General features: G+C 48.4%; 1 protein-coding gene across 12 annotated transcripts in view; it reads left to right on the top strand.

Annotated features, from left to right (window-relative positions):
• The window catches only part of ZNF618 (zinc finger protein 618), an 81,140-nt gene that overhangs the window by 32,875 nt on the left and 24,346 nt on the right, over positions 1–23,919 (top strand). For 6 of the 12 annotated variants that reach the window (XM_032448059.1, XM_032448053.1, XM_032448052.1 and 3 more), the window contains 5 exons: positions 4,412–4,455; positions 6,108–6,263; positions 12,133–12,389; positions 15,869–15,946; positions 22,143–22,181. In XM_032448059.1, coding sequence (XP_032303950.1) covers positions 4,412–4,455; positions 6,108–6,263; positions 12,133–12,389; positions 15,869–15,946; positions 22,143–22,181 — 574 coding nt within the window. The remainder of the gene's footprint in view (positions 1–4,411; positions 4,456–6,107; positions 6,264–12,132; positions 12,390–15,868; positions 15,947–22,142; positions 22,182–23,919) is intronic. The other 6 variants (XM_015878783.2, XM_015878784.2, XM_032448058.1 and 3 more) reach the window with 3 other exon arrangements.

Here is a 23,919-nt window from a genome sequence, read left to right as displayed (position 1 = left end):
TCCCCTCGATGCCCACAGGCTGCCGTGAGATCTGGAGGGTGTTTCTCGATCTGTGATAAGCAAGAAGTAAATACAGTGGAGTTTAATGGAAGTATTTTGATCACTTTTTCTTTTTTCTTTACTTTTTTTGGTTTGCCTGCCTGCAGTTTTCAGTTTTCCCTCCCAAGCTCCAACTTTCAGTTCCCAAGGCAGGAACTTGGTTGAAAAGTTTGAACACCGTGGTCCACTGGTTGGCGACCCTGCACATAGCAGGGAGTTGGAACTGGATGAGCTCTGTGGGCCTTTACAACCCAGGCCATTCTGTGATTCTATGGTTTTGTGAACCCTGGCTTCCAGCAGATGTGACCCATACATGTACATGCGATGCCCTTTGATTTTAATTAAATTTGGGGGAGATCGCTGGGATGGGGAGGGCTGAGAAGAACAAGGTGGTTGATGCAGGGTCTGTGTTGCCACTCAAAGTTCAGGACTTTAGCTTTGCCTTAGCATCCCCCTTGCATCAGCAAGAACCATGGGCACAGGTGTATTGGTTGGTCCTGGTGCTGTGCGGATGCTTTGGTGCAGTGTGGGTTATTCCTTCTCCCTTTTTCTCTTCTGTTTTTAGCAGCAGACTGCCAGCATCTTAACCTTTGTTTATTGGAAAAAAAAGAAAAAAACCCAACCACTTCCTGCACGTTCTGTTGCTCTGAAGTTAATAATAACAGGCAGCGCAGGTAGGCAGGCCGGCAGTTATTTTTATGGCACATTCCTTTGCAAGACCTGTTTTCAGTTGGTTATCCTGGTGCCAAATTTTAATTATTTGGAGTGCAGTTTTCCATGCTGAGCATGCTCCTGGCTCCCTCCTGCCCTGTACGTGCGCTTTGTGTTCCACCACGAAGGGCTGAGCTCTCTTTTGCAACGCGCTCAAGTTGCTTTTGTCTTTTTTTCCCCCCTTTTTTCCCCCCTCCAGGTAAAACAAACAATTCCACCCTTTTACAAACAATCTCTGGGTTTAAACTCTCCTTACCTCCGCTCTGGGAGAGGCTGTGGAAGGACCTCATAAGTTTCAGTAGAAACACAGGATCGGTACCGTGGGTGGGAGCCATTAATTCATAAATACATTAATTAGCAGAGGTGGCATCCAGCTCAGCGCAGGGCTCAGTGTCACAGCCCCCTGCTTACATCAGCCAATGTTTTGGGTCTGGGCTCAGTAACCATAACTGAGCCTCGTGCTTCAGTCTTCCGAAATCTCATTTGGCATCTTTGTGCTTTTTAGTTGTGTTGGTGCTTCTCAGTAACTGTTAATTTTAGTTTCAGTTTTCCCTGCAGAGTGCAGCCCTTTCTCTAAGCACACATTTCTGGGGTCAGCCGTGCATCTGCTTGGACTCCTAATTTGTGACACTTTCTCCTGTTAGGAGATGCTGACTGATATGTTTCTTATGTATCTCATGATTCGCTTCTGCTTCTGTTGGGGAACATATGGTCAGAAAGCACACCCTGGTATTGCACATTTTAATTTAATAGCTATTTATCTGTGTTAGTTTTGTGTAACTACCCTCGATGTACCAGACACCAAAGCAGCTTTAGGGAGTCCTATTTTGAACTGTAAATTATTTGATGCTCTGTTACTGCTATGAGTGGGAGCGCTGTCTCCACTGCAGCTCTCCATGCACCCCATCCTCACACACCAGCGGGCTGGGACGAGCCCTGCTGCTCTGCTTCCTCAGTTAACATTGAGGAAATCATTCACTTAACGAACTGGGTGAGCTGGTGTGGGAAGGTTTTGCCCTTCCTGAAGACGTTGCTCTGTTGAACGTTGCTTGGAGCCACTTCAGTGTGTTCAGGTTGGAGGTGTTTGAATGGTGGTGTGCAGTGATTGGACACAGTGACTTTCTTTGGATATTTCAGGTCTTTAGATGGGACTTTTGAGAAGTTAAATGTAACATTTTGCTTGTTTCATGTGGATGAATCTGGACATTGGGCTTGTTACGTTCATTAGCTATATTATATATTTCATATGAGGCCCAAGACAATTTCTCTTCACTCGTGTCATGGGCAAGCCAACAGGTACACCCATGAATTCTGTGTTGAGAGCTCTCACGTCCTGTGGTTTCTCTTCTCTTTTGAAGCAGAGAAGCCCCTCATGTTGGTGGGGGTCACACCATCAGTCCCAAGAATTGCTGAGGAAAAGAGGTCAGAAAGCAAAAAAAGCCTGTTGCTAGAAATGCTATTTCCCAATAGAACTTCCCAAAATAGCTCTTTGTAAGCCAGAACCTTGCCCCGTGGGTTGGCAGTGCTGGGTGCCAGCAGGCGGTGAGCTGGGTGTGGGTCCCCATGGGGTGGGTGGGGGTCCCGGTGGGCCCATAGTGTGGGGCCCTGCAGGTGATGTGACGGTTGGGTTTGCAGATATCAGAAGGGCCAGGCCCTGCAATGTCCCAACCTCGGTGGGATTTTGGATGAAACCAACAGCTCAGCGCCCCACGGGGCTTCTCCCTGACTTTGTATGAAGTCTTCTTTTCATCTTTTCTTTTTTTCCCTTTTTATCTTTTCATTTTTTTTTGTACACCCAGATTGAATCTCCCCGCAGCGCCCTGAGGCTGCAGCAATCTACCAGTTGCAGGAACCCAGAAAGCTTTCTTTTTTGTTTTCCCATTTTTATTTTTTTTTATTTCCCCCATTGTGTAAGCATGACAAATCATTAATTTTTGATTGATTGCTTTGAATTATGGGCGCTCTGACATCCTTTCTGTAGCCGAACAGCTGTATAACAAATGAACATATCAGTGCTCACAAAAGATCGGAGATCTAACAGAAGCAATTACATTGTCAGCTCCTCCCTTCTGTCTCTTCCCAGGCAATGGAGGGAGGAAATTTTGTAGCAGAAATTCCTCAAGTGGCCGACAATAATAATGGTTAAAAAAAAAAAACCAACAGAACTTGATGTAATTCTGGTTGGTTTTTATCTCTTCATTTCCAGTTGGGTTTCGGAGGCATTCAGAAGCCGGGCTACATTTCTGCTGGTTGTGAGGCCAGGAATCCCTTTGGAGAAAATTTCACAGGAAGAATTTAAAAAAAAAAAAAAAAAAAAAGAGGAAAAAAAAAATAGAAATTGTAATTTTCAGCTGCTGCTCCTTTAAGATCCCGGATTGCGGCACTGCACCAAATGTGACCTCCAGAACTTTTAAATTAAGAATTTATGCTGGCTTGAAATTTATGAAATATTTCAGCATGAAAGAAAGCCTTTTTCCCTCAGGAAAATTGAGCAATAAATCACGGCGCTCTCGATTTACTGCCCTACAGCCAGCCAAAGAGAGGAGGCTTTTTTTCCTTCCCCCCTTCGTTCTGAAAAAAAAAAATGTAATCATATCAGACAGCTTAGCTGCTATCCTCCCACTCTCTAGAATTTTTAATTTCGGCTGTTTCTGCTTGGATTTATTTCCAATATTCCTGCTCGGCTTTTCAATTTCCTCAGTTATTAAATTTTAATTCAGTGCATTAGCATTTAAATTAAAAAAGGGTTTATTTTATCGAAATCGTTGGCTGGCCCCCATCCTGCTGCACACGAATTGCCTGTTTCTGCCATTTGCACAAAATGTGAAATGCAGCTAATATCTTTTAACTTCTATTTGCACAAATTCAGAAATAAAATTTCTGGGTTTGGAATAATATTGTCTTTCCAAGGAAGGCCCTAATCAGAGAGACGGGGAATGAAGGCGGGGAGGAGGCGGCTCCGTGCCCGTCCCCTTCCCGTGTGCGGGGATGGGGTTGGGGTGTCCATGGGGAGCAGTGTGGGCTGGGCCAGGTATGTGTGGGGCAGGGACTGCCAGGGCTCTGCTCCCTGGAGCCCCTCATCCAAGAAGAGAGAGGACATGGAGCTGTGGTTTGGGATGGGGAAGGGTGGAATTGAGGAGGTTGGGGTGATGCGTGTTGGGATGACACCTGGTGTCCCCATCACCTGATCCATTCTGGCGCAGCCATTGCATGATACTGTGCTTTCTTCTTTGTTGGTGTGAATTTAGGCCTTCTGAGCGTGGACGCATTGAATTTGGAGATTTCCTTTCTGTAATTTGAATGTTTAGGTCTTATTTTCCTCTTGAATAGGAAGATTTTTTGCTACAAACTCTTGGTGGCTACGGTAGAACGCAGTAAAATAATTGCATGAGTGATCTCCAGCGTTTGCTGCTGGTTGAGTGTGTTTGGAGGAGAATAAGAAAATCACCTCCTTGGTGGAGCTGTGTCTGAAGTCCTACCTTGGTCTGCTGAAAACTGTGGGCTCGGATGTGAATGAGTGGTACATCCTGCCAAAACTGAGCACTGAGGGTTTGTGCATCTCGGTGTAGTTCTGGCACAAGGTGCACCAGGAGAATTAAGAGGACAGCCTTGTATTCTTAACCTAAACCACCTTTTTTTTTTCACGTCTTCTGTCTTTCAGGCTGACGAAAGCAACAGCAGTGGGAGGAGGAGCTCTTCCAGCAGGTCTGTAACAGATTTCCTTTCTTTGTGGGGATGTGGTGGGCAGGTTCAGCTTTGCTCAGCTGCATTCCCTGTCTTGGTGATGGATGGCAGAGAGCAATTGCATGAGGAGGATGAGTTGGGAGCTGCTGGAGAGCAGTGACTGTACACCCACATTTAGATTTTGCTGGAGGTGGATGCAAGGGAAGTAATTCTAGCTGCAGGGACTGTGAGAAGTAATGCATGTGCAGTGCATGCATCTGTCTGTGTCTCCCTGTGCATGACCATGCTGTGGTATAAAGTCCATCTCCAGTTGTGGCTCTCCCATGATTCACATGCAGCACAGCAAATTCCAGGCCTGTGTTCCCAAGGTTTTGTGGTAAAAATAGGTTGAGATGTAGGAGCTGAGTGATGCAAGGATTTAAGTGGTGACAACATTGAAGATGTACTGGACGAGAACACATGGCATAGCAAGTGAGAAATGGGAGTTGGAAAACAAGAGTTGGAGAAGCATAGAATGGTTAAGGTTGGAAAAGACCTCTAAGATGGTTTAGTCCAGTGGTCCACCCACCCCCTCCATGCCCACTGACCATGTCCCCAAGTGCCACATCTCCATGGTTCTTTAACACCTTCAAGTGATGGTGACTCCACCACTCCGTGGGCAGCCTGTGCCAATGCCCAACCACTCCTTATGAGAAGAAAATATCCAGTCTGAACCTCCAGGGGTGAAATATGAGGCCGTCAGCTCTTGTCAGGCTTCACCCTGACCTGGTATCACCTCCACCTGCTGTCACTTGCCTGGCTTTGGGCACCTCTGGGGCACCCAGTGGATGGGGCTCTGCGGGTGAATTTTGGCAGTGCCATCATCCTTCTTATGCAGAAGAAAACTGAGGCTTTCCCAGTTTTGGGAGGCTCGTCAGAGAGCACCAGTGGTGTTTGCTGTCAGGATGACCTGAACGAAGCGCCAGAAGGAAAACCAGGAATTGGCTAAGGAGCTTGGAAACAAAATGCACTTCAGCATTGCCTGCCTGAACGAAGGATGGTCACAGAAAGCAACATAGCAAAACCTGCTCACATTTCAAGGGAAGCTCTGCCTGTGGCTGAAGGTTGAAATGTGGTTTTGATGAAGTCAGACCGTTAGTGACTGTCAGTGCAAGGTGGTTGTTTTGCAAAGTTGTTGCTGCTTTAATGTGTCTCATTAATTGCAAGCTATCATGTAAGCTTTTAACTATTAATTGATATCAGTAAGAAGTGTAAGCAAAATAAGGTTGCCAGGGCAACTTTACCCTTTACTTCTGTTGGTATTTTTGTACCAGCTGTTTACTTGCTCCATCTAAATGTGGTGACCACAGCGTTGGGTCGCTCCTATTCTTATTTATCACAACGCATTGATTTTATTCTGTTTCAAGTAAATGTTAAAAGCTCCGAAGGCACAGGAATTTTCTGATCTTATCACCTCTGCAGCTCTGATCGGGCCTGGCTGCTGCCTTTGAAATAACATTGGTTCAGCATGCAGCTATTTTCAGCTGAGAATTGGTGGTGGCAGATAGGACTCTCTGTTTCCTACCTTATTAAGTGGTGTGTGGATTCCATACCTCAATGTGTGCTTATTAATGGGATATCGTGAAAACCAAGAATTATTATTAGGAGGGTAGGAAAAAAACTCTTCTTTTAAGGGAGCGAAAGGAGAGATGGCTGTTTGCCTTGGAGAAGATGACAACTAAAAGACAACGTGACAAAGCTGTGCGTGTTGTTGAACGCTCCGTAGAAGGCAGATCACAGACTTCTTTCTCCTTTTGCAAGAAAAGGGAATCAGTCAACAAAATTAAAAGGTAGGAAATTAAAAGCCAGTAACGAGGAAGCTTTGTTAGTTTGTTGATGTTGTTTGTTTGTTTGATGGGAGCTGTGGGTGCGCAGTGCCAAGAGCTGAGCAGAGGGGCTCAGAAGGAACCCAACTGGAAGATGCTGTCTGTATGTGATGTGGGCTCTGCTGGAGCAAGGATGGTTCCTGGGGGTTGGATGTCCCACTGCTGTCTGTGCAAAGTTCCCCAAGCCTTCGAAGCCCCATCTGTACAAGGTGGAGCAGTTGGGAGCCCCACATGCTGTCATTAGGGCTGGCAGGAAGGCAGGGCAGGCAGCGTGACACAGCTTTGGGGATGCAGACCTTGGGGTAATTGCTGGGAATCTCCTTAACACCAGTGTGAAACAAACTACTTACCAGTAATTAATGTCAGCCTTCAGATGGTGGGCTCTGGATCTTGACAAGAAATAATTGAAAAACCAAATGTGCAATTATGTCTGACAAGCAGCGCGTGCTTTTCTTGGTCACCAGAGCCTTGTGTAGTCATGTGTTAGACACGTTTTATATAATTATTACTGTTTATATGGTGGGTGTCAGAGGAAGGAAGAATTTTAGTTTCACGTCCTCTGTTGGCTATTTATTTTAAAGTCATTAGATTTGTTTTCAGACTTAAATACACTTAATGTGCGAGACTCCTGCTGAATAAATCAGACCCTGATACTGGAATTGCATCTGTTTGCGGAGGGAATGGAGCCAACTGGAAGCTCAGCCCCCGTCTGCATAAGGGCTGTCACCAGCCAGGGAGCCCGCTTGCAGCGCAGATGTAGCTGTGCTCTGTGCCCAAAGCGGAGGTAAATCCCAGACCTGTTACAGTTGTGAGCTGGCTGTGAGGACATGGATGGGTCTTGGTTTTACTGCGCTGTTGTGGGGATTGCAGAGGGAGTGGGAGCTTTCTTGGAGGTGGAGTTCCCCAGCAGCCCCTCTAGGCTGGGGCACGGGCATCTCCCAGCTCTCATACAGCACAGTTTTCCCCTGAACGGCAGCCCAGGCTGTGGTGCTCAGGCCATCTGGCAGCTTTGGTCTTTAGCAGGATGGTGCTGTCAAGAGAGGCTGTGTTTTGGTAGACCAAGATAGCTGGGAAAATGGTGCCTGCTGCTTTGTCTGCCATACCCACATTTCAGTAGTTCTTTCACTCATGATACCTCTTCAAAGAAAGTTCTAATTTTAGTAAGATGAGTGAAAAAAACCCAGCTATTTCAGTAACACGTTTTCAGCTGGAGGGGAACATCCCAAGAAATGGTTGCATATACTTTGCTCCTCCTCAGCTGCTCCTTTGCCCTATTGGTGGCATCTTTCCTCCTTCCTTTGCTTGTTCTGTACTCTGCAGACACGTCATCCTTAGCAGCTCTGTTACCCTCAGCCTCTAGGAAGGGGATGTGTGTGAGTGTTTCTGAGAAGGAAAACTGTTTCAACTGTTTCCCTTTTGTTTAAAAGACCACCTGGGAGATGCTCAGTCTGAGCATGAGGAGCTTAAGACACTCTGCGTTAGGAAAAGAGGGAAGTATTAGTAATTAGGCAGAGTATTTAATAGCCTTGGTGCTCTCGGAAGGATTCTCACCAGCCATCTTCAGGAGGGAACAAACAGAGCAACAAACAAAACAAGCAGCTGATAGAAGAGGAGCGAACAGTTCAGTTCCACACCGAGATGTGGACAGAAACTGAGAAACCTGTGGATGTTTCCTTGAAGCCTAGAAGGAGGTCGGAGCGCCATGGATGTGGAAGGAGGGGCGGCAGCACACAGATGCATCCCAGCTCCCGTGGGACCGACTTATTTTCTGCACAAGCCACAGTGCGAAACGTCAGAGCCCAGGAGAGCTTCTGGTGATGTGAGGTGGAGCCGTGCTTCCTTCTGGAGCTGTGGAGCACTGAGCTGCACTCACAGTGCAGCAAAGCAGGGTTACCAGGACTTGCTTTTCCTTTGGCCATCCGCTCTCCTAGGCAGCTCGGGGCTGTCCTGATACGGCCCACAGTTTGCTGTTTATCCCCATCTCCAGCAGCAAGTCTGTGCTGCTCCCCAGCTGAGGAGTTTTCCCAGTCCTGAGGTCCTGTCTGCTGTTCTCTCCCTTGTACCCCTTGTATCCCCCTCCTCTAACGCTGCCGTTGCTGCTGCTCTGGGGTGGGCTTCGGCCGTGCTGGGAGCTCTGGGGGTTTGCAGGCAGTTCTCACCCCCTCCATCAGTTCCAAGGCAGCATGGAGCTCTTCCACTGATAGGAATAAATCCTTCATCTCTTCTCTTTGTTTTTCCTGAGTTTCTTTGTCTCTGTTGACATTACCCTGCTTGAAAATTTAAAGACGCTGGCAGCTATTCTATTATCATCTTAACTTCAGTTTTTAACCTGCGTCGTTTGTATGTCACACTTCTTATCAGACTGAGTTCTTTTGCTTTTGGCGAGTGCTGAGCGTTTGTTTTTTGTTGGATAAGCCATCTTTTTTCTAATTTGGTTCGACTTTCCTCTTCAGACCGCCCTCACGATGCTCCTAATAAGGACTTCAGGGAATTTGTTTTGCTAATAACTGAGGAATTCTTTGTGACTCTTCGCTGCTGTCTTGGTTTGCGTTTTAATGTTTATTTTCTTGCAGAGAGGCAGCCCGGTTTGGTCCCATCATTTACCTGTTCTGAAGGATTTGGAGTAGTTGAGCATCCCTTGAGGGATGAACACACAGTTAAATCCCTCTTACGCTGTCAGCAGCAGTCTGTTGTCAGAAAGGCTGTGTTGGAGAGGACTGTGGTAGCCGGTATTAAGGCTTCTGCTTTTTGTTTGTTTTCCCCAAATGTTCGCAGTTGTTTCATTTGTGGCGTTGCCTCTGGTTTTGCTTCCTTTCCTTTTGGGCAGCCAAGGCCTTTCCATCTGGCATGACATCAGCCAGCTGCCTGATGGTTTTGAGAAGGCGAGTTGTGGTGTCCCACTGGTGACACTGTCCTGCAAAGCACGTTCCTACAAGCGTCCACTGCATGATCCTAATTACTGTGCTTTTCTGAATCTCTTTGCTCCTGCAGACCAGAAGAGCAAACCTAGGAGTGAGCAATAGTGTTTTAGTAGTGTAGAAGGGGACACAGCATTCTTGGCCATGGGGGAGTTGGGTGTTGCCATCATTGCTGGTGGGGCATTGGTGGTGTGTCTGTGCTTCTTCCAGCTTGAATGGAGTCCAGAAGAAATTGTGGGTGCTGCATATTATTTGCTGGGGAGGAAGAGCTTTCTTTGTAGGTGTTGATTCAGAGTATGTCCTCCTCCACGTTTGCTTCCTTTTCCTCTCCTTTGGAGAGAAAACACACAGGAGCTGACGTTGAAGACCGATTCTCCGTTGATCTCACTTTGCTCCTCCCCAAAAGCTCAGCAGGATGTGTGCTATAAAAATAGCCTCATTAGAAGCCATCTGAGTACATACGCAATCACAGATCACTCAGAAGGGAGCACTGAGCATGCATGTTGCTGTCTTCAGAGAATTACATGACAAATTATTCCTAGCTGGAAGAAATGTCCTTTTGTAATTGGGTTTTTTTTCCTCATTCTTTCATAAGGGAGGAGTGTGTGTTTTTTAAGTAGCTTTTAGTCACTTTCATTATTTATGAGAATGCTACTCCAGATCAGAAAAGCAAACTGCAAATGCGAGTCTCTTCTGGCTGCAGCAGCTGACGGGTCCCATTTGCTTTCAGTCATTGCAGGTTCCGCTTATCACAGCCAGAAAGAAATACTCTTCAGAGATGAAAACAGCATCATATTGCAGCTCTGTGGTGTGCACCTCTTTCCCTTCCATTCCTTCATTGGCAGAAAACTGGCTGTAAGGGGGATTGCTGGTTTCATTGATGGAGTGCCAGGGCAGAGACTTGCAAGCAGCCACCTTCTTCCTTGGTTCTCCCTTCTGGAAGAGCATTGCTCATGAGGCATTGGTGCCTATTTCCTTGTTGCATCGTCTGGCTGACTACAGCTTTAGCCTTTAGGAGCACTTGTAGCTCCATCTGAATGGTTCCAGGAAGATGTACCTACCTGTACCTGTCCAGCTCCCCATGCTGACTCCTTATCAAGCCTCCTTAAATCTCTTCTGCCTTCTCATGCTTGTGTTTGACATGAAAGTGGCCATATCGTCATCAGAAGATGAAAGTCTGATGATCAAAGCAGACAGCAGTGTTGAAATGAGCATTGTGAGATGTTGGAGCTGGTAATACAGTAATTGGCTGTGTGACCTACTTAGGCAGAGGAGTGACACATACACATACAGTGTTTGTTTGTCTCTTTAGTGTTTAAAATCTATAAGGCCTGTTGAGGAAAGTGAAATAGTAGCTCACAGGTAGGAGCAACCAAGCTTGCTGTTGAGTGATGGTGTGAGCAGCTTCTGCTTCCTCTCCTCAACAAAAAAAAGCCTCTTGGATCTCTAAGACATCATGCCATGTTAAATGCAGGTTGGACTTGTGCAGGTAATTACAGCCGATCCCTGGAAGGCCACACTTAACACTATAGAACTGCATGGGTCTCCCCAGGACCGACAGCTTTCACTGCCTTTATCAGTGTTCTGCACTTCACACCTTTGCTGTGTGGTTGTTTCACAATTGATCCTACCCTCTGTACACACTCCTGGCTGCTGCCTTTGCCTCATCTTTGGAGCAGGCGCTCGGCTGCGTTGCTGTCTGCTGAGATTGATGGACCTTTCTGGACATCCAATAATATTACCATAAAGAATTTCCAATTTTCAACCACATTTTCTCTGTCTTAATTCATCTTTCTCGCTCGTGAAAGCCCTGGATGGTTTTGGGAGTATGGAGGGAAGCGTGTGTGAGGAGGATGGGAATGACTGCGATGGCAGGTCAAGGCTAATTCACTCTGTTTAGGGGCTATTAATTGCACATTTCATTCCATAATGAGAATGAAGGGATGAATAATAAAATATCTGGCGATACGATGTGATTGACCCGTTTTGAGACAGCAGCTACATGTCCATGTAGGAGGTTGTGCAGTAATTATTGCAGAAGATTGTTCTCTTCCTTCATCCTCTCCTCTCATCTCAGCCTCCCAGCTTTACCCGCTGAGCTCCTTCCCCTCCACCTGCAGTGTTTGGATTTGTCTTCCAGCTCTGTAACCAGAATCTGAAAGCATTGCAGGAGTTGGTTTTCTGTCATGTTAATTTGTGCTTTCTTCTGACTTCCTGTGATGTTCCAGGCAGTGGGATTTTCCTTCTTTTTCACTGCTGCATGGTCTAGTAACTCTCATCCCTAAGTTCAGCCTATTTTTCACTTACTTTTGTCTATTGCTTCTGCTCACAAATTTTCCTGTCAGCTGTTCTGGTTGTTTATGACTCCGAGTAATGTCACAGGCTCCTTAAAATCATGACAAGACTGTTATCATAATACATACATATCCTCTTCAGTCATCACTCTATGTTAAGTACAGCCATATGAGAGCCATAGGATGAGGGTCAGGTTGCTTTGAAGGGCTAAAAGAGAGTCTGCAAGACTGGGTTAACCCATGGAGGAATGCATGAAGGTGGAGAGAGCTCCGAATTAAAAATGATGGGGACATTCAGCATTTCCACTGCATGACTGGGCTGCTCTTGGCACGGCATTGGAAATCAGGACTGCCCACGTTGGGGTCCTGGTCTGGCTCCTGTTGAGTGATTTAGGCTGTTTTCAGCTGCTGCTGTTGTTTGTGATGTTTAAGGTTATTTTCAGTATTGGCAGATGGTTTTATTACTTTCGGCTGGTTAAATTTTTATTATTTACCGTATATGACAGACACTCACTTTAAAGAAGTGGCATTAAGCAAAAGTACCTTTGATTAAGTTCTAGTCATTAGAAATGAGTGCTTGAAAATTAGAACTCATTTTTTCTCCTGTTTCCCCCCATTCAGGGAGTGTTTGAAGAGGAGCCCGCGGAGCCCAAAAGCAGAGGGCTCCGATTCGGTGACATCTCAGTCCTCACCCAGTGAAGAGGCTGGAATGATGACTGAGGTGAAGGTGAAAACAGAGGTACCGGATGACTACATCGAGGAGGTGATCTGGCAGGATGACACCAAAGATTCCAAGAAGAACGTAAAAGATGGGCCGGGAGATGTGCCAGCAGAGATCTGCGTGGTGATCGGAGGGGTCCGCAACCAGCAGACGCTCGGTAAGCTGTGGATCAGTGCATCCCATCGCTCAGTGCCCTGAGCCCGTGGTGTGGGGACAGGAACGATGCTCTGAAGGCTCCGCTCTGCTGGATGGGCTGGAGCTGAGGGGCACTGCAGTTCCTGGCTCAGGATGGTTGACTTTATTTAACTGCTGCTTTCTTTTTGTATCTGATCACCACCAAGGACTCAGACAAGATAAGGGTTGCTATAGAAGAAGGATTATCGAGTCTTCTAATGTGTTAAATCACTTGTCCATCAGTTGAACAAAATTGATGGTGAAGCCGTGGCTGCTGCCAGGTGTGTTGGTCGTAGGTAAAGAGAAGAGCAGGAGGGGAAGTTGGAATGTTTTGAGGAGAGTTGCTTTGAGGCAACAAATGCTTCCTGTAAATGATTAGATTTAAAGCAGTTTTTACACTTTGCTGAATCCTTTCCTTCTCCCTGTGAACATCACACTGTCCTCTGCTACCACAGCAGGGAAGTCTGGAGTCCTGGAAGAGGCTCTGCTCCTGCTGAGAGGTTTCCTCCTCTTGCTGTGACGCAGAGCAGGTCTCAGCCACTGAGAGCAGAGGCAGTTGCTGATAGAAAGAAGAGAGGGGTTGAACCAGGTTTACTTGGAGGGAGGAAGCTGATTTGAGCTGCCTGGTGTTGCTGTTGTGGTTGGTTTGTCTTGCACGGGGAGGGAAAAGAGGCATTGATGATTGATTTCCTCCTGGCTTTTGTTGATCTAAAAATCTTCTAATGTGGAGGCAATACTTTGTGTACTTCCAGATCTTTTTATGCCCTCACAGCTCTTGAGAAGTTGGAGCCTGATGGGCAGCCCTGAAGCACAGGAGTGTTCCCAGTGCCCCAGGCCACTGAGTAGGGGCAATAGGAACTTCTCTCCCAGCTGTCAGGAGCTGGGTGTCTGTCACACCTCATCCCCATGCTGCTGGCTGGGCTCTACAGGTGGTGTCCTCGGAGGATGTGGTTTCCAGCTGAGAAGGAGGAGGTTTTTGCTGTTGGCTTTCCTGGATGCACACCGATATGTCACCCCATCACCCCAGTGATGGTGATGGGGATGGGCTGGATTCTGGCTGGGTTCTCCTGCAGCTGCTGTTGTGATGTGATCTGGTAGTCCTGGATGGAGATCACTTCAGCCATACAGAAGGTCAGCACTTTGGTAGGGTTGTCCACTCTTTCACTGGGGAAACTGAGAGTTGAGGTGTCGAAAATGGTTATTTTTGATAGAAAAAATAGTGCCTCAGGGTGACAGCAGCTTCCCTGGGGGCTCAGCGCTGGGGCTGTGGGCTGTGCTGCGTCGTGCATTGCAGGGCTTATGCTTCATTCTGAACCACACGTTGCCTGCAGGGCCCTGCTGTCCTCCTGGTTTTGTCTGCTCCTTCCACCAGTTTATAATGGAGATTCTCAACTCCATGTGTGGCAAATCGTCCCTCTTTCTGTCATGTTGGACCTCTGCCCCCACCTGGCTGTGCTGCTGGGTTGTCTCCCTGTCCCCATGTGGGTCATCCTGCTCTGCCATCCGCATGCAGGAGGTGAGGAGATGTCCTCTGGAGGAGCCGACTGCAGCTTCCCCCGGGTTGCACGTGAGACCTGGGTACTTACAGGGGGGTAATATGTGGCCGTGGGATGTCCTGGGCTACCTCCTGTCCTTACTTCCAGGCAGAGCCTCCCATACATTTTGTTTTGTGGCGTGGGGAGAGCACTGCAGTCACTTGTGTGGGGTTATGCTCTTCTTGAAGAACTTCTGTGCAGGAAAATGCACTTAGTGCTGTGGAGCCTCTGCAGAGGAAGGGAGGAATACAAGAAACGCAGGGAAAAAAAGTCAGCCTAGAACCCCTCACTGCTTCTGACCTTTTTTTTCTCCCAGTGCTCTGTATGTGCACCGTGCTGCTCTAAGGGTGTGGGTGGGTGCTGGTCTCTATTTGCTGTTGGTACAGCTGAACTTCAGCTGCTGTGCGAAGCTACAGATCGGTAGGGCCCAAGTGTACTCATCTTCTGGTTGTGCTTGCTATGGGGCTCCAGCTGGAGGAGTTTGCAGAAGAAAACTGTGGAGGTTGGTGATTTATCAGCTGTGATAATTAAGAGGCCATGGAGCAGTTTGAGACACAGTGAGCTGGCTTCAGTGTGGGGGTTGTATTTTGTCAGATGTGTGCTCCTGTGCATTGGGCTGTAGTGAGTTGCCTGTTTCAGCATCACTCAGTAAGTATCCTCTCGAGCTCAAAGGACAGTCTGCAGTGATGCTTTCATGCTGGACAGGGAATGATGTGCTGCTCTGAGATGGAAGGAGGGTTGTTTTCTTCCCAGTCTGAAAGCAACAGGACATGGGAAGAAAAGGATGTGAGCGCAGTGTGTTCAAAAAGCACTCTTGATTTTGTTCCTTCCTCTTGAGTGGCGCTGGTAAGTATTGCTGTATGATTATGCTTGGGAGGGTTTGTTTGGACGTGTGTATGAATGTTGTGTTCTCACCTGTGGCTTGTCTCTGAGTTTGGCTGTTTCCCATGATCAGGAACAGGTTGTTCTGAGGCTGCATGTGTGTCCATGGAAGGGAGCTGTGCTCACACTGAGCTGTACCTCAGCCCTGCTTTGTCCCACCTCCTCCTGCAGTAGGTGCTGCCCTTCTCTGTGGGTGGGGACGTAGAGGGTCAGTTTCTCACCCACTGATGGACAGCTGACAAATGCCACATGAGAGCTTGAAGGGCTGATTTATGGCCTGTTTGCAAGAAAGGTTGAATTGTCTTCAATGACAAATCTGTGGAAGTTTGTGTCTGCCTGTCCAATAAACAGGAGAGCTGGAATTCACTGCAGGATTTCACCATTACAGACAATTCTCTGGCTCTGTTCCTCTGCTCTCATTTCAAACGACTGTTTGCAGATGTGTGTTCTCTGGAATTAGATGCTCAGATTGAGAAGAGAGACTGCCGAGGTCACGTGGTTTTCCTTAAAAAGGCCCAAAGTCCCATTTGTGCCCTTTGGTTTCCTCTGGGTGGATATTTACCAAATCTCAGACCTGGGAAATGGGTGCACTGGGCATTTCTTGAGGGGTTTTGGAGCTGCCTGCCCGGAGGTAACACCACACTGCCATCACACTGGCTGCTGTTTGCAGTCGGGGAGCTCTTTTTCCCATATACGAGGAACTTACTGAAAAGCAACTGAAGGTTATTTCTGTCAGTAGGAAATATTAGTCATTATTATAAAATCATAAGTCGTGCTATTTTGAGAGAGGCCCTTTCATGTTAGCCAATTTATAAAGTTATACTGAAGATGTAAACTCAGGGTAATATGCCACGGAATCTTAAATGAGGCTGAAAAAGGAATCGAGTCTGGGATAGCGATTTCCTGCACTTAAATCCATGAGCCTTCCAAAAATGACTGTGCTGCAAACTGCGTTCTTTTGTCCCTGGTTTATGGATAAGTAAATTGTGAGGCTGTTTTTCCTGATCTCATGTGGTGATGTATACCTTTCTGTCTTGTTTTTCAGGGTCTTATGAGTGTGGAATATGTGGGAAGAAATACAAGTATTACAACTGTTTCCAGACCCATGTGCGAGCGCATAGAGGTATCTCTCTCCTGCTCAAATATTTGGGAATCCTGGGGTAACGTTTAGGCTCAGGGAGTGTTTTTGAGCAGGCCTTGAAGGTTGCTCTTTGCTTCTCTGTTGGGTGGCCTGTGCACAGCTTGGTGACTGGCTGAACTCTGCAGCTCTATGCTCCAGCAGTGAAATTGTGCTGAGCTGCTGTGCTGGGAGCACTGGGGTAGCCACAGTATTCACTGCAAGGGGCTCTTTGGGGCAGTGCTGTGTGCTGCAGATCACAAGGCTCTCCATGCAAAGTCTCATGCCGGCCCCAGGGGTGGGCATCTGCCTTGAGGTGTTCTGGTCCATCCCTGCAGTGTGTGAGTGGAGGACAGTGGCAGTCTGAGGCAAAGTTCAGGATGTTCGTGTAGGCTCGGAGGGTTGCTTTTATTTATAAAAGAGGATTACGTGTGGTGAAACATACGAGGTGCTGATGTCGGTTACTGCTTCTGGATGCCCATAGCACAGGTTGCTACGTTGGGTATCTCCCTTTGTATGGGCAATGTTGATGCTCCTGTGTTTTCATGCACGTGTCAGAATGATGCTTGAGATCCCCCCCCGTGCCCCTGCTGGGGTCACGTTCCAGTTGTGCTGTTTGCTCAGTCAGAAGCAGGTTTTATTTTACCTCAATTCTCAGTAAGCTTGGCCAGTCTCAAGTTCCTTAATTGCAGAGGTGGGAAAGTCTTGCTTGGCTGTTTTGTACAATTAGTGTGTATCTGAGATAGCAGAACCAGAATCGCTTGCAGCTCCATCAGGAGCTCTTCAGTGTTTGTGTTTTCTCTCATCTGAGTCGGGCAGTGTGTGTGTCAGCTGTGCTCACCCCTCAGTTGTCACTGGCCATATCATTGCATTGGGGCTTCCATTGAACGATTGACTGGGATGTCTGAAGGAGAGCAGGGGGATCCCCCAGAGAAAGCTGAAAGTCCAGGGACGATGAATGCCAACAGTGTGACAGAGACAGTTGGTATCTTTAAACTCTCACAAGTCAGCAACTGTGCAGCTGAAAAGTGAATGTGCGCCCATGACTTGTCAGTGTTCCATCACATAATACATCCTTTAATTGCTCGGTTGCGTAGTCCTTGTGTGCTGTTTAACATCATAGAGCTGCTTCTGTATCCTTAGATACATGCGGGATTGTTTTTTAACGCTGGCTTTTCTTTCTAAATACCAACAAAATTCCTAGAAGTCCTTTAAGTGCTGCTGCAAAGGAGCTCGGCAGTCAAAGAAAAAAATCCATAGGATAATAGTGAGCAGCAGCTGTCCCACGTACCGTGGGAAAAGATCAGGTTTGAAACCATCAACCTGAATGTGCAGAAATCTGTGTGACCCGATGGGATGCATCCCAGGGTCCTGAGGGAACTGCTGGGTGACGTTGCTGTGCCACTCTCCTTCATCTTCTTTGAAAAGTCATGGCAGTCAGGTGAAGCCCCCAGTGAAAAGGAGAACCAGAACCCCCATTTTAAAAGGGTAAGGAGAAGGACAAAGGGGACTGCACGGTGCTCAGCCTCACCTCTGTGCCATGTGAGATCATGGAGCAGATACTCCTGGAGCGCATTTGTATTAGATGCTGGGAGGAAATCCTTTCCTCAGAGGGCAGTGAGGCCATGGACAGGCCCTGGGCAAACTGAGCTGGGGGGGCAGCCAGCCCAGGGCAGGGGGCTGTGAGGACCCTCCAACCCAAACATGCTGTGAGGTTGTTATTCTGTGATACCGTCATACAGAGGACTTTGCTGTTGTTTCACAGCACTGCAATGATTTTGCAATAGCAATTGCAGTATTTAGATGTGAGGCAAGAACTGCTTTTATTTCCCTCCTTTCCACCAGGTTCCATTGGGTCCTTACTTCAGCAGGGATCTGTAGGAGCTGTATTGCTGTGAGGTCACCTCCTGTTGTGTGGTTCAATTCATTTGGATTTCTATGTTTATTTCTATCGATTGTGAAATTAGGCTCTGCATCATACGGTCTGGGTGCATCAGGATGCACTCATCAAATTGATATCCATAGATTTCTCATGAACTCATTGAAGACATCATTTTGCCTTTTGCTTTCAAAGTCTTTTTAATGTGTAGCTGTAGAAGATGGAAATTTTCAAATTTTTCTATGTGGAAATTTATTTGTAATTTTCATGTCAGCAATGGAGAAGCACAAGTTGTATATCTGAAACTTATAAAGTGTCGTTTTATGCTGCTGTAAATTGATGCATGCAGCAGTACCATTTAAAGTGCATTTAAATTGCCTTAAAACAATGAAAATCAAAATGAGATATTTATTCTTGTACACCAGTCAACAAGAAATCAAATTGAAAGCTCGATGCAACTCTGCAAATGTGATTCTCCCAGCAGCAGAACCTGAGCTGGATGCTACAGCACTTCAGAAGTGCACCTGAATGCAGGGAAACAACGCGACGCTGGGTGTGCATGGCATGTGTGCTGGAAAGAAGGGGCTGAGATAGAGGAACCCGGTACCTGAGGGTTTGGCTGACTCAGGTCAGCACAGCTGCCCTGTGTCAGAGTAGCTGGAGTTAGTCTCTTCTCAGCTGTTTTCTTCCAGGGCTTTTTGGTTCCTCTAGCAGAAGTGCCTCCTTTGGGTTATTTACTGAAGGATACCCATCCCCCCCTTGAACGGCTTTGCTGCTTTTTGCTTTCTTGTGCTGTCCCTATGTCAATGGCAGGACTTGGGAAGTTGCTCCTGCAGATGGGCAGAGATGGTGATCAACACCTACTTCTTGTCATGGGAGAGGAGAGAGGTCCAGAGCTGATCAGTGCAATTACTTCGGAGCAGAGCAAGTGAGAAAGCATTCCTATAGACAGCCCTGCTGTCCTCAGTCAGTGGCACAAGTTCTGTCCCTAGGAGGGGAACTGTGAAGGTCCCGCATTGTCTCTGCTTTGCACCGGGTTATTTTGATGCTGTATATAAACAGGTAGGAGCTGTAGCAGGGGAGCTGGGGGTTTGTGGCTGCTGTAGACATGAGGTCTTTCCACCTTTCCCTTCTTGTCCTTTCTCGTCAGCTCCTCACTTTGCAGGACCCACATTTCATGCCTCCTTTGAACCGCTCAGTTCCACATTCAGACTCTCACTCTGGTGACGACTAAAGAGTAGAAATTACGCTCCTTGTTATAGCAACCATTTTCAAGAGAAATTGCCTAGATTTTTTTTATATGTGCACCTCTGAGTCTGCATGGCAGAAAAGCTGTGCTGGAGGGGACTGCGTTTCTTCAGGCTGATTTGGGTTTTGTTGTCTGCCTTCAGGAATGGGTGGTCTCTTATTGGGTAAGAGACGTTATCTTGGTTTGGTGAGTGTTCCCTGTGGTGCTCAGCATGGCTGGAGGAGCCCAGGCAGCGGTTGGTCTCAGGGTGGGGAGATCTCATGCTGGGGAAGTTCTGCCTGGTTGGGGTGAGCTCCCGCTCTGCTTTGCTCTCAAAGCCCAGATGCGGGCATTGGAACCCCACGTAAAGCTTTCTGCCAAGGTAGGAGTGTAGGTAAGAAACATCCTCACAATTGGGCTATGGAGGGAGAAGTGGACAGACTGTGTTCCTTACCCCGCGCCTCCTCGAAAGCACAACTGAAAGTCAGACCCAAGCAGTTACGTTGCTGAGCTGAAAGGCTCCTTTATGAGCCGCTCTGCTCCTCTCCTGCTGCAGAGCTGGAGCTGCAGATCAGCTGTGCTGGTAGGCACCATCCTGGGCAAACACTGCGGCTTCGCCTATGGAAGGCTGGGCCTTAGACGTGCACAGTGCTTTCTGCTGAGCTGCGTGGGGCTGTTCGAGTCATGGGGAGGTTTGGAGTCTCTTCAGGAATTAATCAGCTCCAAAGTTTCTTTTTGTGCAGTTTGGTCGGGTTGGAGCAATACGAGCGGCAGAACATTGGCACGTTTTGAGTCAGGAAAGTTATTTCACTTCTGGGTAACTCAGAAATGGCTGAAATTACTTTATTAGGCTTTAAATAAAAAAAGAAGAAAAGCAAATGTAAGAACCTCTGGGCTGAGGCCAAACAAGTGAAATTTTTACCCAGCAGAGAATTCTTCCGAAAGCAAATGAAAGCAAATAGCCAGGCTGGAGGTTAACCCTCGCAGGGGGCATCGCCTCCGCTCGGACCCCTGGGGGAGATCTCCATTGCCAGATGAGCATTTCTGGGCCGAATGGTGGCTTTGCTGGGGTTGTTTCTCCTCGTTATTTAGTGGGGTTATTTGGTTGCTGTGTTGCCCTGAGGAAGGGCCGGCTCTCTGTGGCCTGGCTCGGTGTGGCTGCAGGAGATGCTGTGTGCTCTGCAGTACGGTTGGTGACTCATTCTGATGGTCTAAGAACTTCTCAGAGCTTCCAGAGTCTCACATTGATACTTTATGGGAATGGAGTATGACAAGACGTCTCATTCCAGCTGTGAGTGTGGAAGGGTGCCTGTCTGTGGGGTCTGGGATGGAGCAGTTCTGTGACTGAAACAAATTCGAGACGAGAAGTTGAAAATTAAGGAAGAAATGAGTGATGTTGAGTAGAGATGGTGGTTTTGTTGTGAAGAAAGCCGGGTTCCATCTGCATGGTTACCTGCAGCTGGACAGCCATGCCATATCTGGGGAGATGTTTGCCCTCTGTGCCGCATCCCAGCCATCCCTATTTCTAACTGCCTGTATCCCGTTCTGCAGCAGGTTCTAATAGGAGATCCAGAGTGTTTCTTGTGACACAGGAGTTAACATTCTTGCTTTCCAGCTTTCCTGCTGATCTCACAATGTTTCAGCTTTCTCAGAATTTGCTCTCTCGTTTAAAGCTGTCATGACTTGGTCTGAGCCCAAAGGTGGTTTAGAATGGGCTGGTGGGGGTTTTTTAAGGTTTTTTCTTTCTTTCATTTTATTCCTGAGGATTTTATCCTATGACTCAGAGTACCAGCATTTCCTAACACAGCTCAGACGGGGGCTGCTCCTTCAGCCTTTGCGTGTTGCTTGGTTCTTGTTATGTTCAACTACTGAAGGCTGCCTAAAGGACAGAAGTGGCCGGTGCATGCACAGCTCGTGTCTTTCATGTTGATGTTGCTGCCTGCATTTTGCAGAACTGCATCGTGCCACAGCTGGCTGTGAAGTGATGGGGGGGAATTCAAACAAGCAGCAGCTGTGGGAAGATGCAGGGGTTGGACTTGGGAGGTTTCACATTTGGTACCAAGGCTTTTCAACCCGGCCCCTCCATTAATGAAACTGTGCCAAATTAATCGCATAATTAATCTCAGTGCCCAGAAGAGGGATCAGATCAGATCGAGCAGGTTAACCAGGAAGAAGTGCAGAGTCACAGACGTGCAGGCTTTCGTTTTTATTCTCTTGGAGAAACAAGGAGGGAATGAAACACCAACTGTTTGTTACTTAAGGATGCAAATAGTAAATCTAAAAGTGTGGTGACGTTGTGCAGCTGTGGGAGCCATGTGAGCTGGACTGCGGGGATGTGGGACATGGTGGATCACCGCTGTTAGGTTACGAGTGGTAGGTACAGCTTAGGGTGAATGTGGAACACTTAGAATGGCTTGGAAGTCCTCATTGCATACAACCCTTGACTTGTAACTCTGAGTTTTGTTTTCCAGCTTGCAGCCTTGCCCGTGGCGTTCATTCGGGGCATGTAATCCTTGCTGTGTGCTGCCAGCAGTGTGTTAGAGTGCAGGGAGCATCCTCCCATGTTTTCACGTGTTTCCAGCGAGCCGGGATGGAAAAGCCCGGGGGGTTCCTGTGCTTGCAGCCCATCCTTGGCAGAAGCTGCTGCTGTGCAGGAGGGGCACAGCCCGTGGGGAGGTGGCAGCAGCCCGGGCCGTGTGTCTCCCGTGGGAGCTGAGCTGGGCACAGCGCTGACAGTTTGCTTTGCTGGGCTGACAGCGTTCGCCCGGGAACGAAGTAGATGAGCGATTTCCTTCAGCGTTAATTACAAAAGCGCTTGAGCTCCGTGAGACGCGTCCATGAACCCCACCATGTACGGCCCCGCAGTGCCCCGAGCTGCGCTGTGCTGGGCAGGGTGATGCTGGGCGCCCCACGAGGGCTGCGATGGAGCTGCTGCCCGGCCGGGTGTGGAGGCGGCCGGTCTGATCCCGCAGTGCAGCGCCGGGTGCGGGGATCCCACGCAGGAGGACACAGCCGTGCAGGCGGCCGGACCGCGCGCCGTCGGACGCGGGGCAGAGTCCGCTGTCAGATCTAAGTGCAGCTCTTTCTCTTTGCAGACACTGAAGCTGCCTCAGGTGAAGGAGCCTCACAAGGCAGTAAGTACCCACGGCGCCGTGTGCGTGGAAGGGGGGAGCGGGACCTGCCGTGTGCGGGGCCGGCAGGAGCCGGGGCGGACACCGAGGGCCCCGCGGGCCCTTCCCGCAGCTCGGCCGGCAGGGGGCGCCCCGCACCGCGGCCATGGGGTCGGTCCCCGAGCCAGGCGTTATTGTAGGGTGACCGTCCGAGTGTTTGTGGGCAGGGTGGGGGGAGCTGCGGGTATCGGTGGAAGGTAAGTGACCGACGTTAGTGGGAACAGAGGAGGATTGAAGGCATCAAACTGACCCGGCTGGGTGGAAAACCAAGTTAGTTAATACTACAGAGCAAAAGCAAGGAGTGCGGTCGTGCTGCCTTTAATAAACTGCTGCCTTTAATGAACTGCTGCCTGTTTCTCAGGCCTGTCCCGTGGGAGGTGAAGGTGGGATGATGGGGCTGCCTGGAGGACATCCAGCAGCTGTGCATGGTGCCCACGGGATGGGCTGTGCCTGTCGGGTCACCTGCTGAGCTGGGTGTGCAGCTCCACGCAGAGATGGAGGCTGCCCCGCAGGCTTTGCTGTCTGCTCTGTTGTTTGACACTCAGCAGCTGCTTTGCTGCCCGCTGCTGTTTCTCTTACCTGAGCTTTCCAGGCTCATCTCCTGCTCATTTGCTTTGGGTTTTGGCACAGAGCTGTGTACATCCTGGGTGTGTTTGTTTGGGCAATACAGCATCTTTCTGTCTGGGCTCTGCATGGTTTGGTTTTCACCGTTTTTCCTTCTTGCCTGGCAAGGGAGTGGATTTTGCTAAGAAACAGAGGGGAAAGAAGTGAGGGTTTGTAGCCCTGCTACATGAATAAAGCCCACAGCATCTGAGCCATAGGAGGGCGCATGTGGCCAATAACTGCTTCTTGTTGTGGCTGCTTTGACTCAATGGCCCTCTTGTTTCCTTGTTCCGTTTGCTCCTCATGTATTTTAGGAATTTTTTATTTATCTTTCCTTTCCTGCTATTTTTGTTTTTCCTGCTGCTCCAGTGCCATTCCTCTGCAGCCCGCTTTGGCTGTTTACACCCTTTCTATTACAGACATCTGTATTGTTCAAACCTTCCTTTGCTATTTTGATCTTGCTGGGAACTTCTGGATTCTTAGGCTGTGCCAGTGAGGTTTGCTGGCTTTTCCCGAAGTTTCTTAGTATTTAACAGATAAGGCAGGATGTTGTTCTCTCTCGTGCTCCTCCATGGGTCTTTGGGACACAGATTTCATCCATCCTAAGCTGATACTGAGGAGGATCCCCTTGCCCAGCAGCAGATCCTTGGCAGTGGTTCAGGTGGCTCCAGCTGCAGCTTTTGGAGAGATGTCCCTGTTTTCCCCATGGTGATTTTTTGAAGGCAGATGTTCCAGCTGCAATTGGGTCCCACCAGCTGTGGCACTCAGCTGTGCTGTGCTCTGTGGATACACCCCAGGGGCACTGAGAGCTCTTTGCTCTTGGGAAGCACCATCCTCACCCTGTATAAGTGTGAGCTGTGCTTGGTGTGTTGGATGGTGGTGGGTTACACAGGGGGCTGGAGTGCTGCAGGAGGAGCAGACTGGGCAGGCCTGGCTGCTCTGGGAAGAAGGGAGCCATGGGGTGAGCAGGGCCACGGCTGAGGCCAGTTGTTGTTTGCTGCTGAAAGAGAAGATGCTGGTGTTTAGACTTTCCAGCTGGGAAGGCACTTGGAAGATTCCCTCGAGGAAAAGCTGTTGGTTGTGTGCAGCCATTGGGGCT

This window comes from Coturnix japonica, chromosome 17 (genome assembly GCF_001577835.2).
Source record: "Coturnix japonica isolate 7356 chromosome 17, Coturnix japonica 2.1, whole genome shotgun sequence".
Lineage (NCBI taxonomy): Eukaryota > Metazoa > Chordata > Aves > Galliformes > Phasianidae > Coturnix > Coturnix japonica.
This window is presented reverse-complemented; position numbering and strand designations above follow the sequence as displayed.